This window comes from Manis javanica, chromosome 4, assembly GCF_040802235.1.
Source record: "Manis javanica isolate MJ-LG chromosome 4, MJ_LKY, whole genome shotgun sequence".
In the NCBI taxonomy this organism is placed as follows: Eukaryota; Metazoa; Chordata; class Mammalia; order Pholidota; family Manidae; genus Manis; species Manis javanica.
In genome coordinates this window covers 41,348,223-41,366,844 of record NC_133159.1, presented here as the reverse complement: position 1 = coordinate 41,366,844, position 18,622 = coordinate 41,348,223, and the positions used below count along the sequence as shown (strand labels likewise).

The following is an 18,622-nucleotide window of genomic DNA, read 5'->3' as shown; positions in this document are numbered from 1 at the left end:
TCTCTTCATTCATTCATTCACTCACTCATTTCATGAGCTGGAGAAAGTTTTAATTGCCGGAACGCTTAGGGAGAAGTACTATATGTGCTCAGAAGGAATACTGTGATAAGCTGCTTGAGGTGAAGAGTAAGACATCCAAAGACCATGCTCAATGAACAGGAGATGATGACTCAGATGGCTCGCCGAGCATGGTGAGTGTGTTAAATGTGATTTTGTTTTGCTGAGTAAGGTTGTACCAGTCTGGGCCAGAGCTGAATTGCTGAGGACATGGAGAAGCTGAGTCTTGCCAGAAACATAACTATTATCTTTGATTTCTCAACTTTCACATTTAATCTGTCACCATGCCTTATAATTTACCTCTTCAATACCTCTTGAATCTGTTTCTATTCCACCTCTGCTGCTACCACTCTAGTTGAAGTCCTTATTGGGTCTCATTTGAAGCACTGCAAAGAGCTTCTAACCAACCTTCCTGATTCCCATCTCTCTTCTCCCTCCAGTTCATTCTCCATATCACAGCCAGAGAGATCTTCCTAAAGTTCAGATCCAATTACGTTTATCTCTGCCTCAAAATCTTTGCTCCTGAAAGATAAAGTCCAAACCCTGTAGCACACCATTCAAAGCTCCTTCTAGCTTCACTGCCTACCCATTTCCCTTAAGTTCTACTGGAGTACTCACTGGCAAAAATTATTCCTTCTGCTGAAATACCTTTCCTTCACTTCTCTGCTTGGAAAATTCTTTAGAAAAGTCCCTGTTATCCTCTTTCTATTACCAGATCAGCACATCTCCAGGTGATGCTTCTGGGCTTGGTGCAGATTGCATTAGGAGGAATCATATTGTCTACCACATTTCTCCTCCTGAGCATGTTATAAATTGCACTTTCTTGGATGTGCATGACTTGCTTTGGCTAGTGGAATGGGAAAAGCAGAAGTTTTAAGAGCCAAAATATGACTTACTTACTTTCTTTCCTTCTGGTAGGTGCTCTATCCGTCTTTATCCTGGAATAAGGAAGAAAGACAAAATGCTAACTCTTAATGGATATGTAATAATAGTGAAAAATAAAACATTGTTTAAGTTGCTGAAATTTGGGGACTGTGTATTAGTGACTAATTCAATATATCCTAACTGATATACTATCTCTGTTTTGACCTTCCAATACTACCCCAAACTACCATGTTTCTACCTTATCTGACTTGCGTGACACATTTTCTTAATACTGCTTATGTGGTATTGATGACATATTGTCACATATTGCTAATTATCATTTCAATGGTCTAAGCCACCTCTACACCTTTACTGAGGCATCCCTGTGGGCAGGGATGGTGCTTATTCCATTTTTATATTGTGGTTCAAGGCTAAGGCAATATATTGTAACGGGTATAGGAGTCAGATAGACTAATTTTAAATTCTAATCCTGACATTTGGTGGGCAACATCTTTGAATCTCGGTTTCCTCATCTATAAAATGGAGTAATAATACATACCCTACAGGTTTTTTTTAAGTTTATGGATAACAGGTGCAACATTATTACAAATAATGGCATGCTGTAATTGTTCCTGTTACTTGTTTTTATTATTATTATAGGTGGTGTTCAGTAAATGTGGATAAATTTTTCATTGATTGAGGTGCAATGGTATGTGCACTGAACTTGGAATCAGAAGTCCTAGATTTAAGGCACAGCTCTTATTACCATCTTTTTGACCTTGGGAAAAATCACTTACCTTGTTGGCATTTTTGCATTCTCAACTATGAAATGTCAATACTAATAACACCTACCTCACAGGGATTTCATAGAATTTGTATTAACTAATATATGAGGTAATGTTTTATATATGTTCAAGCATCACACATCTAAAACTAATGAAAGAGAGAAGATTGGCTGGTCTTTCACGTGGGGATTCTGTGAACATTTGTGAAGCATGCACATGTGCTCCGGTAACACTGAGCTGTTTGTCTTGTTCTTTGCTTGCTTGCTTACGTGTTTGCCTTTCTAACTACACTGTGAGCTGCTTGAGATAAAGAATTGTCTTGGTCATTTTTTTTAGTGAGAATGTTTATTTCTTCTTATATAAGAGTAATATGAGCACATGTAGAGAAAATAAAAATACATGAGGAATATTAAAATCTCTGTACTTCTTGTCTCTCATACAGAGATAATCACTATTAACCTTCTGAAGTGCTTCTTTCCAGTTTTCTTCTCTGCATGTATATCATTACAAAATGGATACCATATCACATATAAGCATTGTTCCATGTCATTAAATTCTTACATGAATAAAAACACAAAAATTCTTATATTTTAACCATGCTCCTATTATTGAATATATAAGTTGATACTTTTTCACTGTCTACATAAAGTGGTAACAAACATTTTTGTACTTAAGTATTTGTCTGATTTTGTAACAGGACTTTTTAGAAAGAAAGTTGCTGAGTCAAAGGGAACAAATATTTTTAATGCTCTTGAGACTTCCAAACTGACTTCCAGAGAGACTGAACCAGGTTCCACTCCCATGAGCAAGGCGTGAGGTTGTACATCTCACTACTTCCTCATCTGTAATGGATATTATAATTTAAAATAAGCTTAAAACCTTTTTATGTAATAGTTTTCTGTTTACATTTCTTCTGTGAATTGTTCTTTCCTCTTGTCCATTTTTCTGTTGGGATTTTAATTTTTTTTTTTACTAATTTCTATTAGGTTTTAAGAACCATTTTATTCTAGTCACCAAGTACAACATAAGACACGTAATAGGTGCTCCTTAAATGTACCTTGGATAATTAATTAGTTGTTCTGGGGACTTTAAGAATAAAACGATTTTCTAGGAGGATGACTCTTTCCTTTTCCCACCCAGGACACGGCTGGGCAGGAACGGTACCGGACCATCACCACAGCCTATTACCGTGGGGCCATGGGCTTCATTCTGATGTATGACATCACCAATGAGGAGTCCTTTAATGCTGTCCAAGATTGGTATGAGATTCATTTATTAATTCTTCACACTTTCATGAAAACCCAATGTATGCTAGGTCCTGTGCTGTGTGCTAGAAATCAGGATGAAGCAGACATGGCTCCTGTCCTCAAGGAATTCATCGATGAGAGGAGAGATCAATAAGCAGGCAGGGAAAATACTGTGTGACAGGCACAGTGATAGAGAGAGGCACCAGGGTTGTGGAAACCCAGTGGAAGACTCTGACTGAGCTTGGGGAGCCAGGGAAGGTGTCCAGGAGTTGCTGACATGTATGTTGCATTTTGTAAGATGGACAGAGTTAGCCAGGGGGTGAATGGATAAGAATGTTCCAGGAAAAGAATCCAGATGTACAAAGGTGAGAAGGTAGGTACGGGGTTGTGAAGAGCAGAAGTCATGAAGGATTTTGTGTGCAGGGTAAGGAGTTTGGATTTTATCCCGTAAATGACTAATCTGAACCAATAGGTTCAGATTAATTTTTAGAAAGATCATTCTGGCCGTAGTAGTGAGTTGAATCTACGTACTGCTTCTCTATAACATGTATCTCTAGGCTGCACTAGGGGTCCAAGAGCACATCTGGTCCAAGTTCATAAGGATTCTGTATACATTGAAAATCAGCACAGCCCCTCAGAGATAACAACCTCTGAACAACTTACGTCTTCCTTCCTAGAGCCGAACTCACAGGGAGAGGTGAGAGGGAGGGGCCAGGACCCTGTGCCCATAACCAGTGGAAAGGATGAGAATGGGGGAAGCTGGAGCACTTGTACTGTGGGTATTCTTCAAAATCAGAGAGCTGAGCAGGCTGGACACACAGCAGCAGTGCTGGCCAGTGCCAAGCTTGTCTCCTGTTCCCTTCTGCCCAAGAGCTACCCTTTGAGGACTTCTCTTCTAAGGAACAGTTGCCATGCATCTTTGTGAAGCACTATTGGTGTCTTGGAGCCTTGATCTGACAGTGACCTTGCAGACTGCCTGCTGCCTCCCTGTTCTGAACAACAGTCCAGGGTGCTCTCGTCATGCCGTCACTCATGGTGATCTGTGTTCTCCTTTGCAGCCTCCCGGTCATCCTCTTCTTCCTCCTTTCTCCCACTTCCCTTTTAACAACTCTCAGCCTTCCCTCTTTCTCCTTTCCTCCCGTTCTTTTCTCTCTATTCCCCCTTTTTCTCATCCTTTTCCCCTTCCTTATTCCCTCTCCTCCCTCCAGTTATGATATTTCTTCCCTCTTCCCCTTTCCCCCCACCTATTACCATGGAGTGATTAGCTCTTTTTATAAGTGTCTCCACACTTATTCCCTGTTGGACTTGACTTCCTTCCTTTTCTCCATTAGTCCCTGTTCCTTCTGCCTCAGGAACACAGCAACTTTAACACCTGGTGATGATTCCTCCAAGAATAGCCTGAGTTGCTAATCTGAAAGCTGGGAGAGGGTAGGGTGGGCAGAGGGGCAATGACAAGAAGAGTAGCATGGAGAAATAGAGAGTTGGCTCCAGTTACCTGCCTTGAGACTGAAGATTGAGGGTCTGTCTCTCCCAAGCCCTGTCCTTTGAGTTTTGCCTCTGAGAAACTTCACCCAGCTTAGCCCTCACCTGCATCTAAGCCCCAGTACCCCGGCATGGAATCTGGCTCTTTGATGACCCCACAACAAATGGTGGCTGGGTGAATCCCATTCTTTGAGGGAATAAATTTTTACCCTTAATGAGAAATTTGGTGGTGGGATTAGTTTTAGGAGCAGGGTTGATCCTGGCTGCAGTTAAGGTTGAGTTAGATTGAGTGTAAGTGTCAGAATAGGGTCAGATTTTAAATCTGCTTCAGGATTAACAATTTGCTGGTTTATTCATTCATCAGCTGTTCACTCATACCTTCTCTGCTCTGAGGGTGCTGAGGACTGGCACCCTCAAGATGAATAGTCTGTCCCTGCCCTTGGGGAGAGATAGATAAATTCATCCAAATGTAACATGTGCCACAATAAAGTTGTAGACAACAAAAAGGGGAAATAATCTTTCTACCTGATCGGGTGGCTGGGGACAGAATTAGGCTCATCCCTGCAAAAAGATGTCTCCATAATACAAGGATCCTATTTTATTCCCTCTGTTAAAATTTTGTTTCTCATCATAGAAGTAATGCATGCTCACTTTCAAAAATTTGAAAAGTGAAGACAAGTATTTTTGAAGTTTCATAATCACCCCACATGAAGGAAACCACCGCTGACATTTTGGTTTCTACAATTAAACGTGATTTGAGACCTCAGTGGAGGTTCATGAATCACAGAGGAGGGAAAAGCTAGCTATGCCTGGGGAAGCTTGAGAAGGCTTCCCCAAGGAATGGTGGGAGCAGCACTGGGCCTTGGAGGATGAGTTAGTGCGGGGAAGGGATTCCCAGTTTAGGCAAAGGTATAAACCATGGAAGAGCATGTGGGGAATGGGTGAGAAAGTTTGTGAAGTGGGAGGAAGGATGATGAAGTGAGAGAGACAGGACATGAATGGCCTTCAAGGCTTACCTGAGGGATCTAGACTTCATTGCATAGCTAGTTGGTAGCAGGGCAAGGGGTGTAGAGGGTGGGCAGAGAAAGCTTTTGGGAAAGGACTTATCATGGCCAGATAGATGTTTTAGAAGGACGTCTGTGCTCAGTGTGGAGGGATGGGCAAATGCATTATAAGAGGTCTCTAAAGAGCTGACTGAGATTTAAAACCAGGACTTAAGGGATCAGCATCTGTGACAGCCAGCAGGGCAGGCATCTGTCTGTTTTCAGCTGAATTAATTGACAGTTGACATAACTTGTGTGTTGCTAGCCCTGTGGAAAGGAAGCCATTTCTTTGAGTTTTGCAGGGTCCATGCCAGTCTAGGAGGGTGTCATTAACATAGTCTTCTTTCTGTCTCTTTTTAGGGCTACTCAGATCAAGACCTACTCCTGGGATAATGCACAGGTTATCCTGGTGGGGAACAAGTGTGACATGGAGGAAGAGAGGGTTGTTCCCACTGAGAAGGGCCAGCTCCTTGCAGAGCAGCTTGGTATGTGCACAAGTATGTGTGTGTGTGTGTGTGTGTGTGTGCATGCACACGTGCATGGGTGTGTAATGTTAAGGATGTGCTGTGATTGTGAATTATGTACATGTGTGCTCTGTGTGTATTTTATGTTTGTGTGACATACATATGGGCTTTGAGATAGTGAATTTTAAGTAATTTGTTATGTGATATGTATATATACATTGAATGTAAAGTAAAATTTAAATTTATGAACTTTTTTTTCACCAGATCCTTCCATAAAGGATTTGAGGTGTCTTTTAGAAATCTTTATAGTACATCAATTTAAAAAAATAAATGAGAAAATTGGAGCAAAGGGAAAAAAGGGTAGGGGAAAATAAGAGGATGCCAGGAGTGAGGGTAAGTATGTATGTTTTAAGTTATTGGGCATGTACAAGAGTTGAGTCAAAATATTGGCTTTGAGCTTCCTAGCAACCATTGCAAAGAGAGAAGCATATTAGTTGCGTGGTTCAGAGATTGTTCCTAAAATAAAAAGAAACCCATTATTACAGAGAAGCACTACTCTTCATTGGCAACTATAGAGCAGTCTCTATATGCTGCATGTGATGATATCCTTAATATCAAAGATTTTTACAGCAGCCACAACATTGCAGGCTGTGTTTTATAATCTCTCAATGTAAGCTGACACTTCCTCACCAAAACACAATTCATGACAAAGTAATTCTGTGAAGGGATAAAATGATGATGTTTAAGTATGCAGCTCCGTGAAGCCCAGGCTTTTTCCAAGATTAAAGCATCTTGATCCTTGCGCTCTACTGAGACTCAGGTGCCTCCAGTGTGTCTCAGTGGCTTCACAGCAAGACTCCCACCTACACTTGCTTTAAACAGCAGCTTGCTTCCTTCCCTTCCTTTCCCTTCCCTGTATTGGTGTTTGTTGTAGGATTTCCTTGGATAAAATTTCCTCTAGAAGAAAGTATGCATTGCTTATATTTTAGCCAGTCTCCCTAAGTATTTCTCACAACCTAGTGTTGCATGACTGAAGAGTATGAAGTTTGAAGTTTTATTCTCTCACAGTTTCTTAAGTACAGATATTTGGGCGTGTAGGTGGGTAAATTGTATAAGTATGAACGATGTTTGGTACACACCTATATTATTTAGTATGAATACATGTGTGGAGGGGTGTCCTATACTTCTTTCTCCCTTCCTCTATTCCCCAGAGTGCCCTAGAATAGAAATTAGCAAACTTTAGGTATTTAAGCAGTAGGGAGGTTGGGATATCTTGGGTCTTGCTGTTCTTACTCCATCACAGAGTTTCTCAGGGTCCAGAAAGTGCTTCCACCCATTCCCATAGTTCATAAAACTTTAAGCATGTGATGAAGCTATAATTGGTGACCTCAGGCTATCTCTTTATGCCTTCAACCTGCTGTCCCCAGGGAGACTCCCAGCACTCTCCCTAGACTGGCTATGCTCCATCTGTTCAGAACTCCTCTGTTCCCCACCCCCTACCCTCATCCAGCCACTAACCCCCATACAGCTTTCGAAACAGCTCAGGTTTCACATCTTCTGTGAAGACTTTCATGCCCTGAGCTCTTTTTTTTTGTGCCCCTACTTAATGTGCCCTATGCACACAACAGTCACAGTACCCATCACACTTGGAAACACTTGCTTACTTACCCATCTCCCTAAAGCTCCATGAGGACAGAAAATGAATCTTGTTTATCTTTGTACCCACAATGCCCAGCAAATGGCCTGGCACTGAGTAGAAACTACAAAAATAGGTTCTGATTAATTCTTATTATATTAAATATTTGGCTACTTCATTTTACTTCAGTCCAGTTAAGGCTTCCTGAGCACCTGCTATGCCAAGTACTATGCTGTGAAATAGGATACATTCCCTCACCTGAAGGATGGAAACAGTGATACCCCAAGTGATCAGTGTTGTGACAGAGGGATGTGCTGGGGGGTCGTGGGAGCCCAGAGGATGTACCTTAATCACTGGGGGCCAAAGGACGTAATACCCAAGCTAAGTCTTGAAGACAAGTAGAAGCAGCCAAGTGAGGGAGAGGTAAGGACATTCCAAGAAGGGGGAATCACACTGGAAAGGTCAAGGAACAGCACTGTATGTTCAGGGAACCACAGATCATTGGAGTGCCCGCCTAGAATAGAATTTCCCAAAGAGAAAGACTTATACCACTGAAAGTGTGCATAAGATTTTATGTATACATTTTTATGTGTATTAGAAAAAATATAATCATCATGTCAAGTCTTTAAACAAAACTAAGTTTTGAAACAAATTAGTTTTATATTAGGAAGAAAATATAGCCAGCATGCCAAGCCCTTATGAGTAAGATTTTAAAAAGCCAAATTGGTTAAATATTTATTAAGTGTTTGTTATATGCCAGGCACTATTTGGAGTTTTATTTAAGTATTAATCATTTAATTTAACCCCCCTAGAGCCCTCTGAGATATATACTTTTCTTATGTCCAAGTTGCTTTTTTGTCTTAAGATGAGAAAACTGAGGCACAGAGAATTTTAGAAACTTTCTTAAAGTCACACAGCTAAAGTTGGAATTTGAACCTAAGCAGTAGTCTGGCTCCATATCGTGTGTTCCTAACCACTTAACCTCACTATACAGCAAATATGGTAATATTAGGTAATATATATAGCAAGCCAGACAGACAGTATATGAAATGCTTTGAATTAATTATCTCATTTAGTACTCACTATAACTTTTCAAGATAGGTACTATCAGGCATATCCAATAATCTGAAAAATGAAGTTCAGAGAGGTTAAGTAACTTGTTCAAGTTTACTCAGTTAAGAAGTAGTGGAGTCAGTATAGATGTATCACGTTTATTTAGAAACAGTTGAAAAGTGATATTAATTCTTAGTACAGGGTTTTGGGAAGCACTTGAAGAGGGCCTTAACAAATTGGTCATATTTGGGCAGGTCAAAGCAACCGATCTCTGTCCTACACAATGTCCTGAGCTTTCCTCTGTTGTTTATGGGAACCTGCTGGTTTAGATGTCTATCTCTCTTGTGAGACCTGGAGAGCAGCTGGGGTTATGCCTGATTTGTTTCATTATCCCAACCACCCAGCAGAGGGTAGATAATCATTCACAATACACTTATTCTCTTATTCATTGAAAAATATTTATTGAGCACATATTCTGAGCTAGGTGTTGTCTTGGCACTTGGAATATCATGGTAAACAAATGGCTACGATCCTTATTGTCATGGAACTAATGGGGAAAGAGACATTAAACAAATGATTATATAAATAAGTATATAATTAAAGAGTGTGTAAATGGGTGAATTGTATGGTATGTGAATTATATCTCAATAAAGCTATTAAAAATTGTGGTAAGTTTCTGCATGAGTTAGACTCTCATTATAATAAGTAATAAAATCCCAAATCAAACTAAACTTTAACTTAAAAAAATGTAATTTATTAGCTCATGTAACTGGGAAGTTCACTCAACCAAGGACTCAGTTGCACTCTCCATTTATCAGCTTTGCTCCCTTCAGCCTCCTTCTGTAGCCAAAATCTGCATGAGGAGTAAGATAGATGGTGGTAAGCTCCAGATTCCTATCTTCCCAACTCTTGCAAAATGCGGTCTTTTCTCTCCCAACCACCGTGTATCAATCTCGGGGAAGACTATGGTTGGCCACCTGTGAGTCATATGCCTGTCCCAAGGGCTGGGGGAGGCAAGTATTGTAACCTAGAATCCCACCAAGACCATTTAAAATAGTGGCTCCCTAAAGGAAGGAATGGTGGACAGATAAAAGTAACATAAGGTACAAGTGCTGTGAAAAAAGTGAAAAACAGAGACCTAATTTTAGACTAGAGAGACAAGATCTGAGAAGGTAACACTTAAACTGAGAATTAAAAGATGAGAAAAAGTTAGCCAGGCAGAGTGAGGGTGGCGGGGGTGTGTGTGGCAGAGGGGAGTGTTCCACATCAAGAATGGTCCTAATGTAGGGTAGAGCTTGAAACACCTAAGAGATTGAAAGAAGGCGGTGTTGCAGGGACTAAACAATCAAGGGGAGAATGGTGTTAAGTGGGAATGGAGAGCTAGGCAGGAGCTGTATCATGCAGGGTTTTATGGACCAGTTAAGAATTTTGCAAGGATGTGATCAGATCTGGGAGCAGCCCTCCTCATCACCCCCCCAGACCTATCCCTCATTATGCCAGCTAGTTAGTAAGTTTCAGTGCTCTGCTTGCCATTGCAGGAGTGCCATTCTCTGCTTTATGGGATTTCTCTTGAGGACACTCTTTCCTTTAGCTTTTCTCAGCTCACTCAACCAAGACTCTTGATAATGATCAGCAACTAGCATTTATAAAGTTGTGAGTAGCAACAGGTCTTCTATATCCTCAAAGTTCCTGGGGCATAGGTGAGGCGGTAAAGACACTGACGCAAGTGGATCTTTGGGAGGCAGAGGAGTTTCAGGGACTCCTATATCAAGAAGCAGAACATTTTAGGGTGTTGGCCTCCCTGTGCCCCTCAGAAAGGGGATTCTTGTCTGTTCCCTGGATCTGACTGGGAATGGCTCAGGGAGGCTAGTGAAAGAGAAATGCACTTTTGCTTATAAGAGAAAGAGAGACCCATTTAAAATGTGGTTTTTGAAACACACACATACACTCATCCCACAAAGTATAGTGGGAGAAGCACCAGCCTAGGAGTTAGGAGACTGAGGGTTATATCCTGCTTCGGCAGTTAGTTTACTGTGTGATCATGGGCATCTTGTTTCCTGTTTCTAGGCCTCAGTTTGCCCCTCTGAAAAAGAGAAGATTTGGATTAGTTGAATGGAAGGGTTTGGTCAGCTCTGTCCCTTTTGGGTTCTTTGATTTCAGTTCACACAATTCTCCACTTACCCCTGAGGCCACACCAACCCCTGTACACTGCCTTGCTTATTTTAGGTGCTTGATAAATGTTTTTTGGATTGGGATGACAATGGAAACCTTGCATCACTGAGCCTGGTTGCAGAGAAACAAAGACCTCCTCAGCATTGATGGTACTAACTTTGGTGCAGTGACTTATTTTCACAATGTGCTCTCACAACAAAAGTCTTGCGATTCTCACTCTCACTCCTAGCCTGGAAGGTGATATCATTATCAGCTCCATTATACTGCTGAAGAGGCTGAGTCCAGACCTCTGTGTTTTCTTGTGTACAATGAGCTGTACCCCACTTCTGTGTCTTTATTTTTTCAGTTAAAGATTATGTAACTTGTCTAAGCCATAGAGGTAGGAGGTGGCAGGCCCAGTACTCAACTTCAGCCTTTAGAATAAAAATCCTAATGCTCCCCATATATTATTACCCAATGTTGTTTTTCCAAAAGCTTGCCATGGTTTCTGTTCAAATTTCCCCCCTCAGTCACAGTGTTAGTGAGATTTCTAACATGTAACCTGAGTCCAGAGCCTAGATAGTAAAGGTTTATTCTCACTTACACTCCATGTCAACGGCAAGTCAGCAGCTGCGGCTCTGTTCCGTGTGTCTTCTTACACTGGGATCCAATCTGCCATGGCTAAACCATATGAAGTCTCGTAAAGCTTCTGCTGGCTCTTGGAATGCCCACATCCATTGGCCCAAGCAAGTTAGTTACGTGATCAAATCTAATATGGAGGGAGTGGGGAGATATAGGAGGCACTGCAAGCCACTTGGCAATGGGTGGGGATATAATATCCTCTACAGGGTGGGCAGTGAATAATCTGCCACAATCACTGAACACGTGATGAACTCTGGAGACCCTAAAGTGAATGAGTTTCTTACCCTCAAGATGCCCTGTTGACCAGGCAAGCAAAATAGCAGAGAGCTAATTTCAGCATCCTTTGAGTGGACGTCTGTGTTAGCCCTTAGCCTGTTGGCTATCATTCTTCACCCTTCTCCTGCTCTGTCTTTCTCCTGCAGCACCCCCTGGGGGTTGACCTTTGCAGGCTGTTTCCCAGGCTCCTGTAACAGTGGCTTCTGGATTTAGCCAAGGAGAGACACTGGCAAGCAACTGGAGGTGGGGAAAAGGGAGAAACCTGAATATCCCCCCTCTTGGCTGACTCAGTCGGTAGAGGCTGCTCCTCTTCTCTGAATCCTGCTCCTATGGTTCTAGCATCTTTTGGCCCAGTAACAGTGTTTATTTTTGTTGTTGATAATCTCTGAGTCACCTCATTATTATATTTGGCCTCTTGATTCTTCTATCAGCTACATAACCAATTCCCTCTGGCTTAAACATTAAGAATAGTTCCCATTTTCCTGTTCAAATCTGACTGGAACAATAGGGTAAGGCACCATGGGAGTATAAGAGAGAGGTACGTTGTCTGTTCTGAGTGGTGGGGCTGGGGTGGGAAGAGAAAGGGAAGGAAGGCTCTTTGGAATCAGTGATTCCACAGGTGAGTAATGAAGGTGATTAGAAGGAGCTGCTACAGAGTAATAGCAGGAGCAAAGGCACTAAATAAGAAAGTTTCGATGTTTCTGGAGTGTGGTATGAGCCAGGAAAAGGAGACTGGGGAAGTAGACAGAGACCAAGCCATACAGGATCTTGGATACTGTATTAACTAGACCTCTTCTGTTCCAGTGACATAATCCAAATCAAGATAGCTTGTTATAAGCACAGGGGCATAGCTAAAGCAAAATAGAAGAGAAAGTTGCTGTGAATGAAATGGTCAAGAAATTAAGAGCAGGATGTTAGATAGATTGTCCACATGAAACCCACAGTTCCTGAGAATGAGAGCAATCCTGGGTGGAAAGGAAGACAGCACTTCCCCTTGCCAGAATCATCAGTGACCAGAGAGATGTGAGGTGAAGATGGATACATTACAGAGATGAGGAGGTATCAGAGAATCAGAGGATGGAGAAAGGATTTGAATATAAAAGTGGAGAAGAAATATTCTGGGGAAATATCAGGATAAGGAGAGGTGAGTTTAGCTGTTTGTGAATTTCTGAATAGAATTCTTAAGTCAAATTCAGAAGCAGGCAGTGTGGACACAATCTGTGAAGTCTATGGGTCTGTGACAGCTGCCTTTAGGCAGAATAGGTAAATACGATCATTTTTGGGTTGGGGGGATCATCTCAGATTCAGTTAAGAATTGGACCCTAAGAAAGACAGCAGTAACCCCTTTGTTCTAAAGCCAATTAGAGGGAGAAAAGGACAGAGGGCTAGTCTGGTTAATTGGCTGTCATCTTGACCTCACTAGATTCTCAGGAGCTGAGAAGCCTTACTAATGAGCCTGAGGAAAAGGTTACCTTCTGGGCCTACTAATGAAGAGCTTTCCAGGAGTCCTACAGTAATTGGGTGGGGGAACATTTAGTTTGTTCTGCTAGCAAAAGAGACCCATGGCTAGGACCATGAGCTGGTTCCTTGAATCAGAGTTCTCATGCTGTGGGTGCCTTTGATAAGATAATGACAGCATCTCCTTGGCATGGTATATGAGCTCTCCATATTTGGCCACTTGGTGCCTCATTTCTCACCACTTTGAGCTTTCTGCTCTAATGAAAAGAAAATGTTCTGGTCATTCTGACGTATGCCAACATTGTTTTTTGCCCCTATCTATGTTCATGCTATTTCTCCTGCCTGGTGTGCTCACATGCACGTGTTCACACATACGCTCCTGATCATATGTCTTTATCTACCTGATCTCAGCTCAGGAATCAGCTTCTCCAAGAAGACTTCCCTGACCTCCAGGCTTAAGGAGGTACATCCTCTCTACCCTGATAATCCCCTTGCTTCCTACCATTCAGAATTTATCACTATCATATTGTCAATATATCTCTCTCTCCCACTAGACTAGGAGCTCTCCAAGGGTAGAAACCATGTGATTCACCTCAGTGTCCCCAGTGCCCTGCAAAGAGTCTTCCATGCTTGTTAAACTGAGCTCTCATGACCCTCATGGTCCACATCCCCTCAACCACACCCTCCTGCTCCTTCCCACCTCCTCCGTTCATCTCTTCATCAGCCATCATTCACTCACCAAGCAGCTACTCCTCTGGCTAGTGCTGGTGCTTAAGATGAATGCCGTGGCCCCTGCTCAGGTATCTCCTTGAGGTCAAATGGACTTGTACCATGCAGGTTAACACAATGTTAGACAGAGGGAAGCACAGAAGAGAATGAAAAGGCCATCTCTAAGCTGAGTCTGAAGAATGAGAAGTTATTTAGGTAAAGAATTTTGGTTAGTTTTGGCCTTAAAGTATCCCATCTCCACTAACTTCTGGAAGCCTCCTCCCCATCTCCCCAGCCACTCTCTCCCTCCACCACATTCCTGCATAGCCTCTACTTTGCTCTACCTGGGTTAGAAATGTTATAATATATTCTGTCACTGATCCAACTGAGAGTGACACAAGGGGGCATAAGGCATAAGAGCCCCGGTTCATGCCCCATCTCTGAACCTCGCTTTCCCTGTCTGTGAGTCATGAGTGATGATCCTTGCCTTGTCTCACCCCTCAAACGTTGCTTCAGAATTGTGTTTGTGAACTGTTAAAGACTATGTACATCTGAGAGACTGGTATTCTGATTAGTGTGTCTTTTCTCCACAATTAGGTTTGGTCTCCCTTTGTCCCTAGCATATGACCTGGCATGAAATCAGTATTCAGTAAAGACCTGGTTTATTGATTGAACCTGAATGATGAAGGAAAAGAGGGATTCCCTAAAGGTCCTGGGAGCAAGGGAGCTGAGACTAAAGTGGACTGGTAAAGGGAATTGCTAGGCATTCCACATGCCAATCCTTTCACACATTTTTATGCATTTAATTCTCACTACCACCCAATGAGGTGGACCACCCCATTCCACAGATGAGGAAACAGGATGAGAGATTTGCCCGTGGTCACACAGCTAGGAGGTGGCAGAGACTATATTCAAATCCAGGCTGTATGACTCCTGGACTTCTTCCCAGTGCCCACGAGTACAGCATGATAAGTATTCCCCTCAGTGCCAATTCCTCAGACTGAATTTGTGTTTGTGGCCTTGCCCTGTGTTCTCATCTTCATCGAAACTGGTGTTAAAACCTTACTTCTTTACTTGTTTGCATCTTTCCTTGGCAAGCCACACATGCCTCTCCACCTCCCCAAACACTGTTCACTTGTGAGAAGCTAGTCAATGGCCAGAGAGTCAATTTTTATGAAATTCATTAGGGAAAAGTTGCATGCTGGAGGGTCTCTGAAGCCTACTGGGTTTTTATGGCCTGAGGATAATGAGCAAGCAGTGGTCTCCTTCATGACATGTCTGCAATTAGTGCACACTTCTGCAGCAGCTTGCCTTTCTCAGGTCTGGAAATGGGCCACAGGAGAGACTGTCAACCAGAGGTGGGCTGGAAGGAACTGTAAGTGCCTTCAAGCTGGGATGGCCAAGGGAAGAGGAGCCCTCTTTGTACCTGGGGGTTTCAGCCCTCTCTGTGAACAGTGGGAAAATAGGGAGAAGGAAGGAGGAGAAAAGAGACCCCGTCCTTTGTGGAAGAAGATGATAAAAGAGGGAGGAAGGGATGAAGAGGAGGTGAGAGGAACAAGATGAAAGAAGAAGAGAAAGAAACTGTCATTGTAACAGGTAACTTTTGGCCAGCAATGTATCCATTGTTTCACTGAATCCTCCCAACCATTCTCAGCAGGAAGACATAGTCCTTAATTTCTATTTGACAAACCTCAGAGAGGTTAAGTGACCTGCCCCGATTCAGACACTGTGGTAGTCAGATAAAAGCAAAGGAGGCCAAAGAGACTAAAGGAAAAAAAAAAATTTGGTCTGGAAGAAAAAGGAAAGTGAAAAAAAAGGAAGAAATAGGAAGCAAAGTATATGTGGACTTTGGAGCCAGCCAAACTCAGATCTAAACCCAGTTTCCATTAATACAGCCACGTGACCTTGCGTTAGTTATGTAATCTCTTGGAGGCTTCCTTTTTCATTTGTAAACTGGAGATGATTATATTTACCCAACAGGCTGTTGTGATGATTAAGTAAGATGGTATTTCTAAAGTTACTAGCATAGTGTCTGACCTACAGTAGGTGCTCAATAAATATGGGATTCCAAGGAGAATGTGTGGGGAAACATAAAGGGAAAACAAGAAGCTAAATGAAAAAAAGGGAAAAGAGAAGCTTTTGAGGATTTGGGAGGAAGTGAGAGGAAAGTGTGCAGACAGAAGAGGAGGGGTGGGGCAGGGACATGAGGAGAAGGTGACTTACACTTCTAAGGGCTGCCACCAACCTGGCCAGGATTCCTCAGTTGGGAAGCAGCCACTTCTGTCTGAATCAGGAGGGCCTTTCTTGTAGCTCTTGAGACAATCAAGTTCTGTTCATTGTCTCAGAAATTCTGTGTCATTAAGGATCGCATAGTACAAAACAGATGAGAATGTCTCACACTTCAGGAGCAGTTTTTCCCGGGGTCTTTTATTGGGTATGTGTGCAGAGGGAGAGATACAGAGAATTCTGGGGAAATTCATGGAGGAGGACCCCCATTGAATGGAGATAGCCAGTGTGTCTGTGCGTGGAAAGGGCAAATGAAGCTTTGCTTTTTCAGTGTTGCTCTTGAGGTATCTCCCAGAGCCCAGACTAGAGCTGCCCAGGCTGGGGTAAGTGGGAGGCAGCGGAAAGAGGAGGGAAAGCTCTGGTCAAAAAGGCCAAACAAGCCTGGGTTTCTCATACTGGTGCCTTGATTTGTCTTGGTCAAGTCAGCTTATTTCTCTAAGCCATGGCATCTAGTTAGTGAAATGGAGAATCTGCCTGACATTCCCTCCCCAGGGGTAACATGAGGATCAAATAAGACAATGAATGTGATAAATGTATTGGAAACTGTGAAGTGCTGTGCACACATAGTAAAGTATTCACTCTTTCAGAAAACGCCTAATGTGTAAAATACACCCCTACTCCCACCATGTCAGGCACAGGTATACATGTTACATGCACTATCTTGTTTTCTTCTTGAAATAATTCTATGAACTAGGTTAAATTATCCCTACTTATAAACCAGAGAATTGATTCATAAAGAGTTTAGGTGACTTGGTGGGGGTTACACTGCTGGTCAGTGGTAGAGCCAGGATCTGTTCACCTTTAAATAAAACCAATGCAACTAATCCCTGCCCTGTACCATCTCCTTAAAGCAGAATCTTCTGCCCATAACATTAGGCCTCTTTGCTTCACTCCTGAGCATTGGCTGTATTAATCCAGAGTGTTCTGGCCAGGAACATAAAAGGGAAGGAAGACGTTAAAAATCCTTACCTGTATCTCTTTTCTCTCTTCAGGATTTGACTTCTTTGAAGCCAGTGCCAAGGAGAACATCGGAGTGAGGCAGGCCTTCGAGCGCCTGGTGGATGCCATTTGTGACAAGATGTCTGATTCCATAGACACGATCCCCTCTGTGTTTCGTGCCCCCAAGAATGCCCGTCTCTCAGACACCCCACCACTGCTGCAGCAGAACTGCTCATGTTAGGCAAGGTCCACCCTCCTGATCTCCCCTTACTGTGGCCCCACTGCCACTCTGCCTTCCTCATTACACTCTGTCCATTCCTAGCCCTGAGCAAGCTGAGTTCCTGCTGTTTTTTGCCTGCAGCAGAGATGGAAGTATGCCCTGGGTTCTCTGCAGATGGCCCCACTTACAGACACTCAGAACTAGACAAATAGCCAGGTCACAACGTGGGTGGAGATGCACTGTACAAAGGAAGGCTCCATTTTATGAAGGGGATTCACTACAAGCATGTTGTCACTTTTCTGTCTTTAATACATGATTTCCTCCCCTTATCAAAATTTGACACAACACAATTCTCAGGACCTGGCCAACTGTGTAATGTGAGGCCTACCTGCACAGCTAATCCTATTAAAGAAAACCTCCCCATGCACAACATGCTTGTTTCATACCAGGCTCCCTGTGGGGATTCCTCTCACTTCAAGTCAAGCTTTGGCTCTCAAAGCCCTATGCCTGTTACCACAGATGCCCACAGGGCCTGGGCAGTTGCTGTGGCGACAGGCCAGAGCTAGTCTCCAGAGAGTTCAGACTCTCGCAAAGGCTGAGTAAGAAACACACTTAAAAGAAAGATTTTCCCTTGCAAAATGGCAAAGGTTCCTCCTGTATGAAAGAGCAAATGAGTGAGTTTAAGAAAAATGAAAAAAAAAAAAAAAAGATAAAGCTTAAGAAGAGTTAAAGAAACAGGTCATGAATTTCTGATTTTGCTGCTTCCCAGCTGGTTCTTAACTGTGGAACTTAATGAAATCAGTCATTGGATTTAGACTTCCAGAATCTGAAAAATTTTGAGTTGGTAGGATCTCATATTTTACCTAGTCTGACTAGTCAATTCCAATCTTCGTATCTCTGACAAGTGGCTTTCAGGCCTCACAACCAAATCTCTTTCTTCTACGTGTACCTTCTAGGCAGGTACAAGGGCTCTATGTCCACACCGTCTTTGGGCAGCTCTCATAATCAAAAAGTTTTCCTTGCTTTAAGCTGAAATCTGCCTCCTGGAGATTCTTCCTCTTCCCACCCCAGCTGTACTAGCTCTGCCATCAGAGACCTTATAGTCTTTACCTCTTCTGCCCTTTGACACCGTCAGATGGTTTGAGAACAGAAATCATAACCCTGGGATCTCCCCTTTCTCTAAGTCAAGTAGTTCTAATTCCACTTGCCATTCTGTGTCGGATCTTGTCCCTAACCTGCCCTTTTCCTTCAACCCATCTTTCAATCAGTCCTGATTAGTCTGACTGGGAAATATGATTCAAAGCAGAATAA

At 42.6% G+C, this 18,622-nt stretch overlaps 1 protein-coding gene across 1 annotated transcript in view; it reads left to right on the top strand.

Moving 5' to 3' along the window:
* Nucleotides 1-18,024, top strand: part of RAB3B (RAB3B, member RAS oncogene family) — a 55,970-nt gene extending 37,946 nt beyond the window's left edge. Inside the window, exons 3-5 of the mRNA XM_017653740.3 lie at nucleotides 2,847-2,965; nucleotides 5,839-5,963; nucleotides 17,145-18,024. Coding sequence (XP_017509229.1) covers nucleotides 2,847-2,965; nucleotides 5,839-5,963; nucleotides 17,145-17,332 — 432 coding nt within the window. The 3' untranslated portion in view covers nucleotides 17,333-18,024. The remainder of the gene's footprint in view (nucleotides 1-2,846; nucleotides 2,966-5,838; nucleotides 5,964-17,144) is intronic.
* Nucleotides 18,025-18,622: the final 598 nt, after the last annotated feature.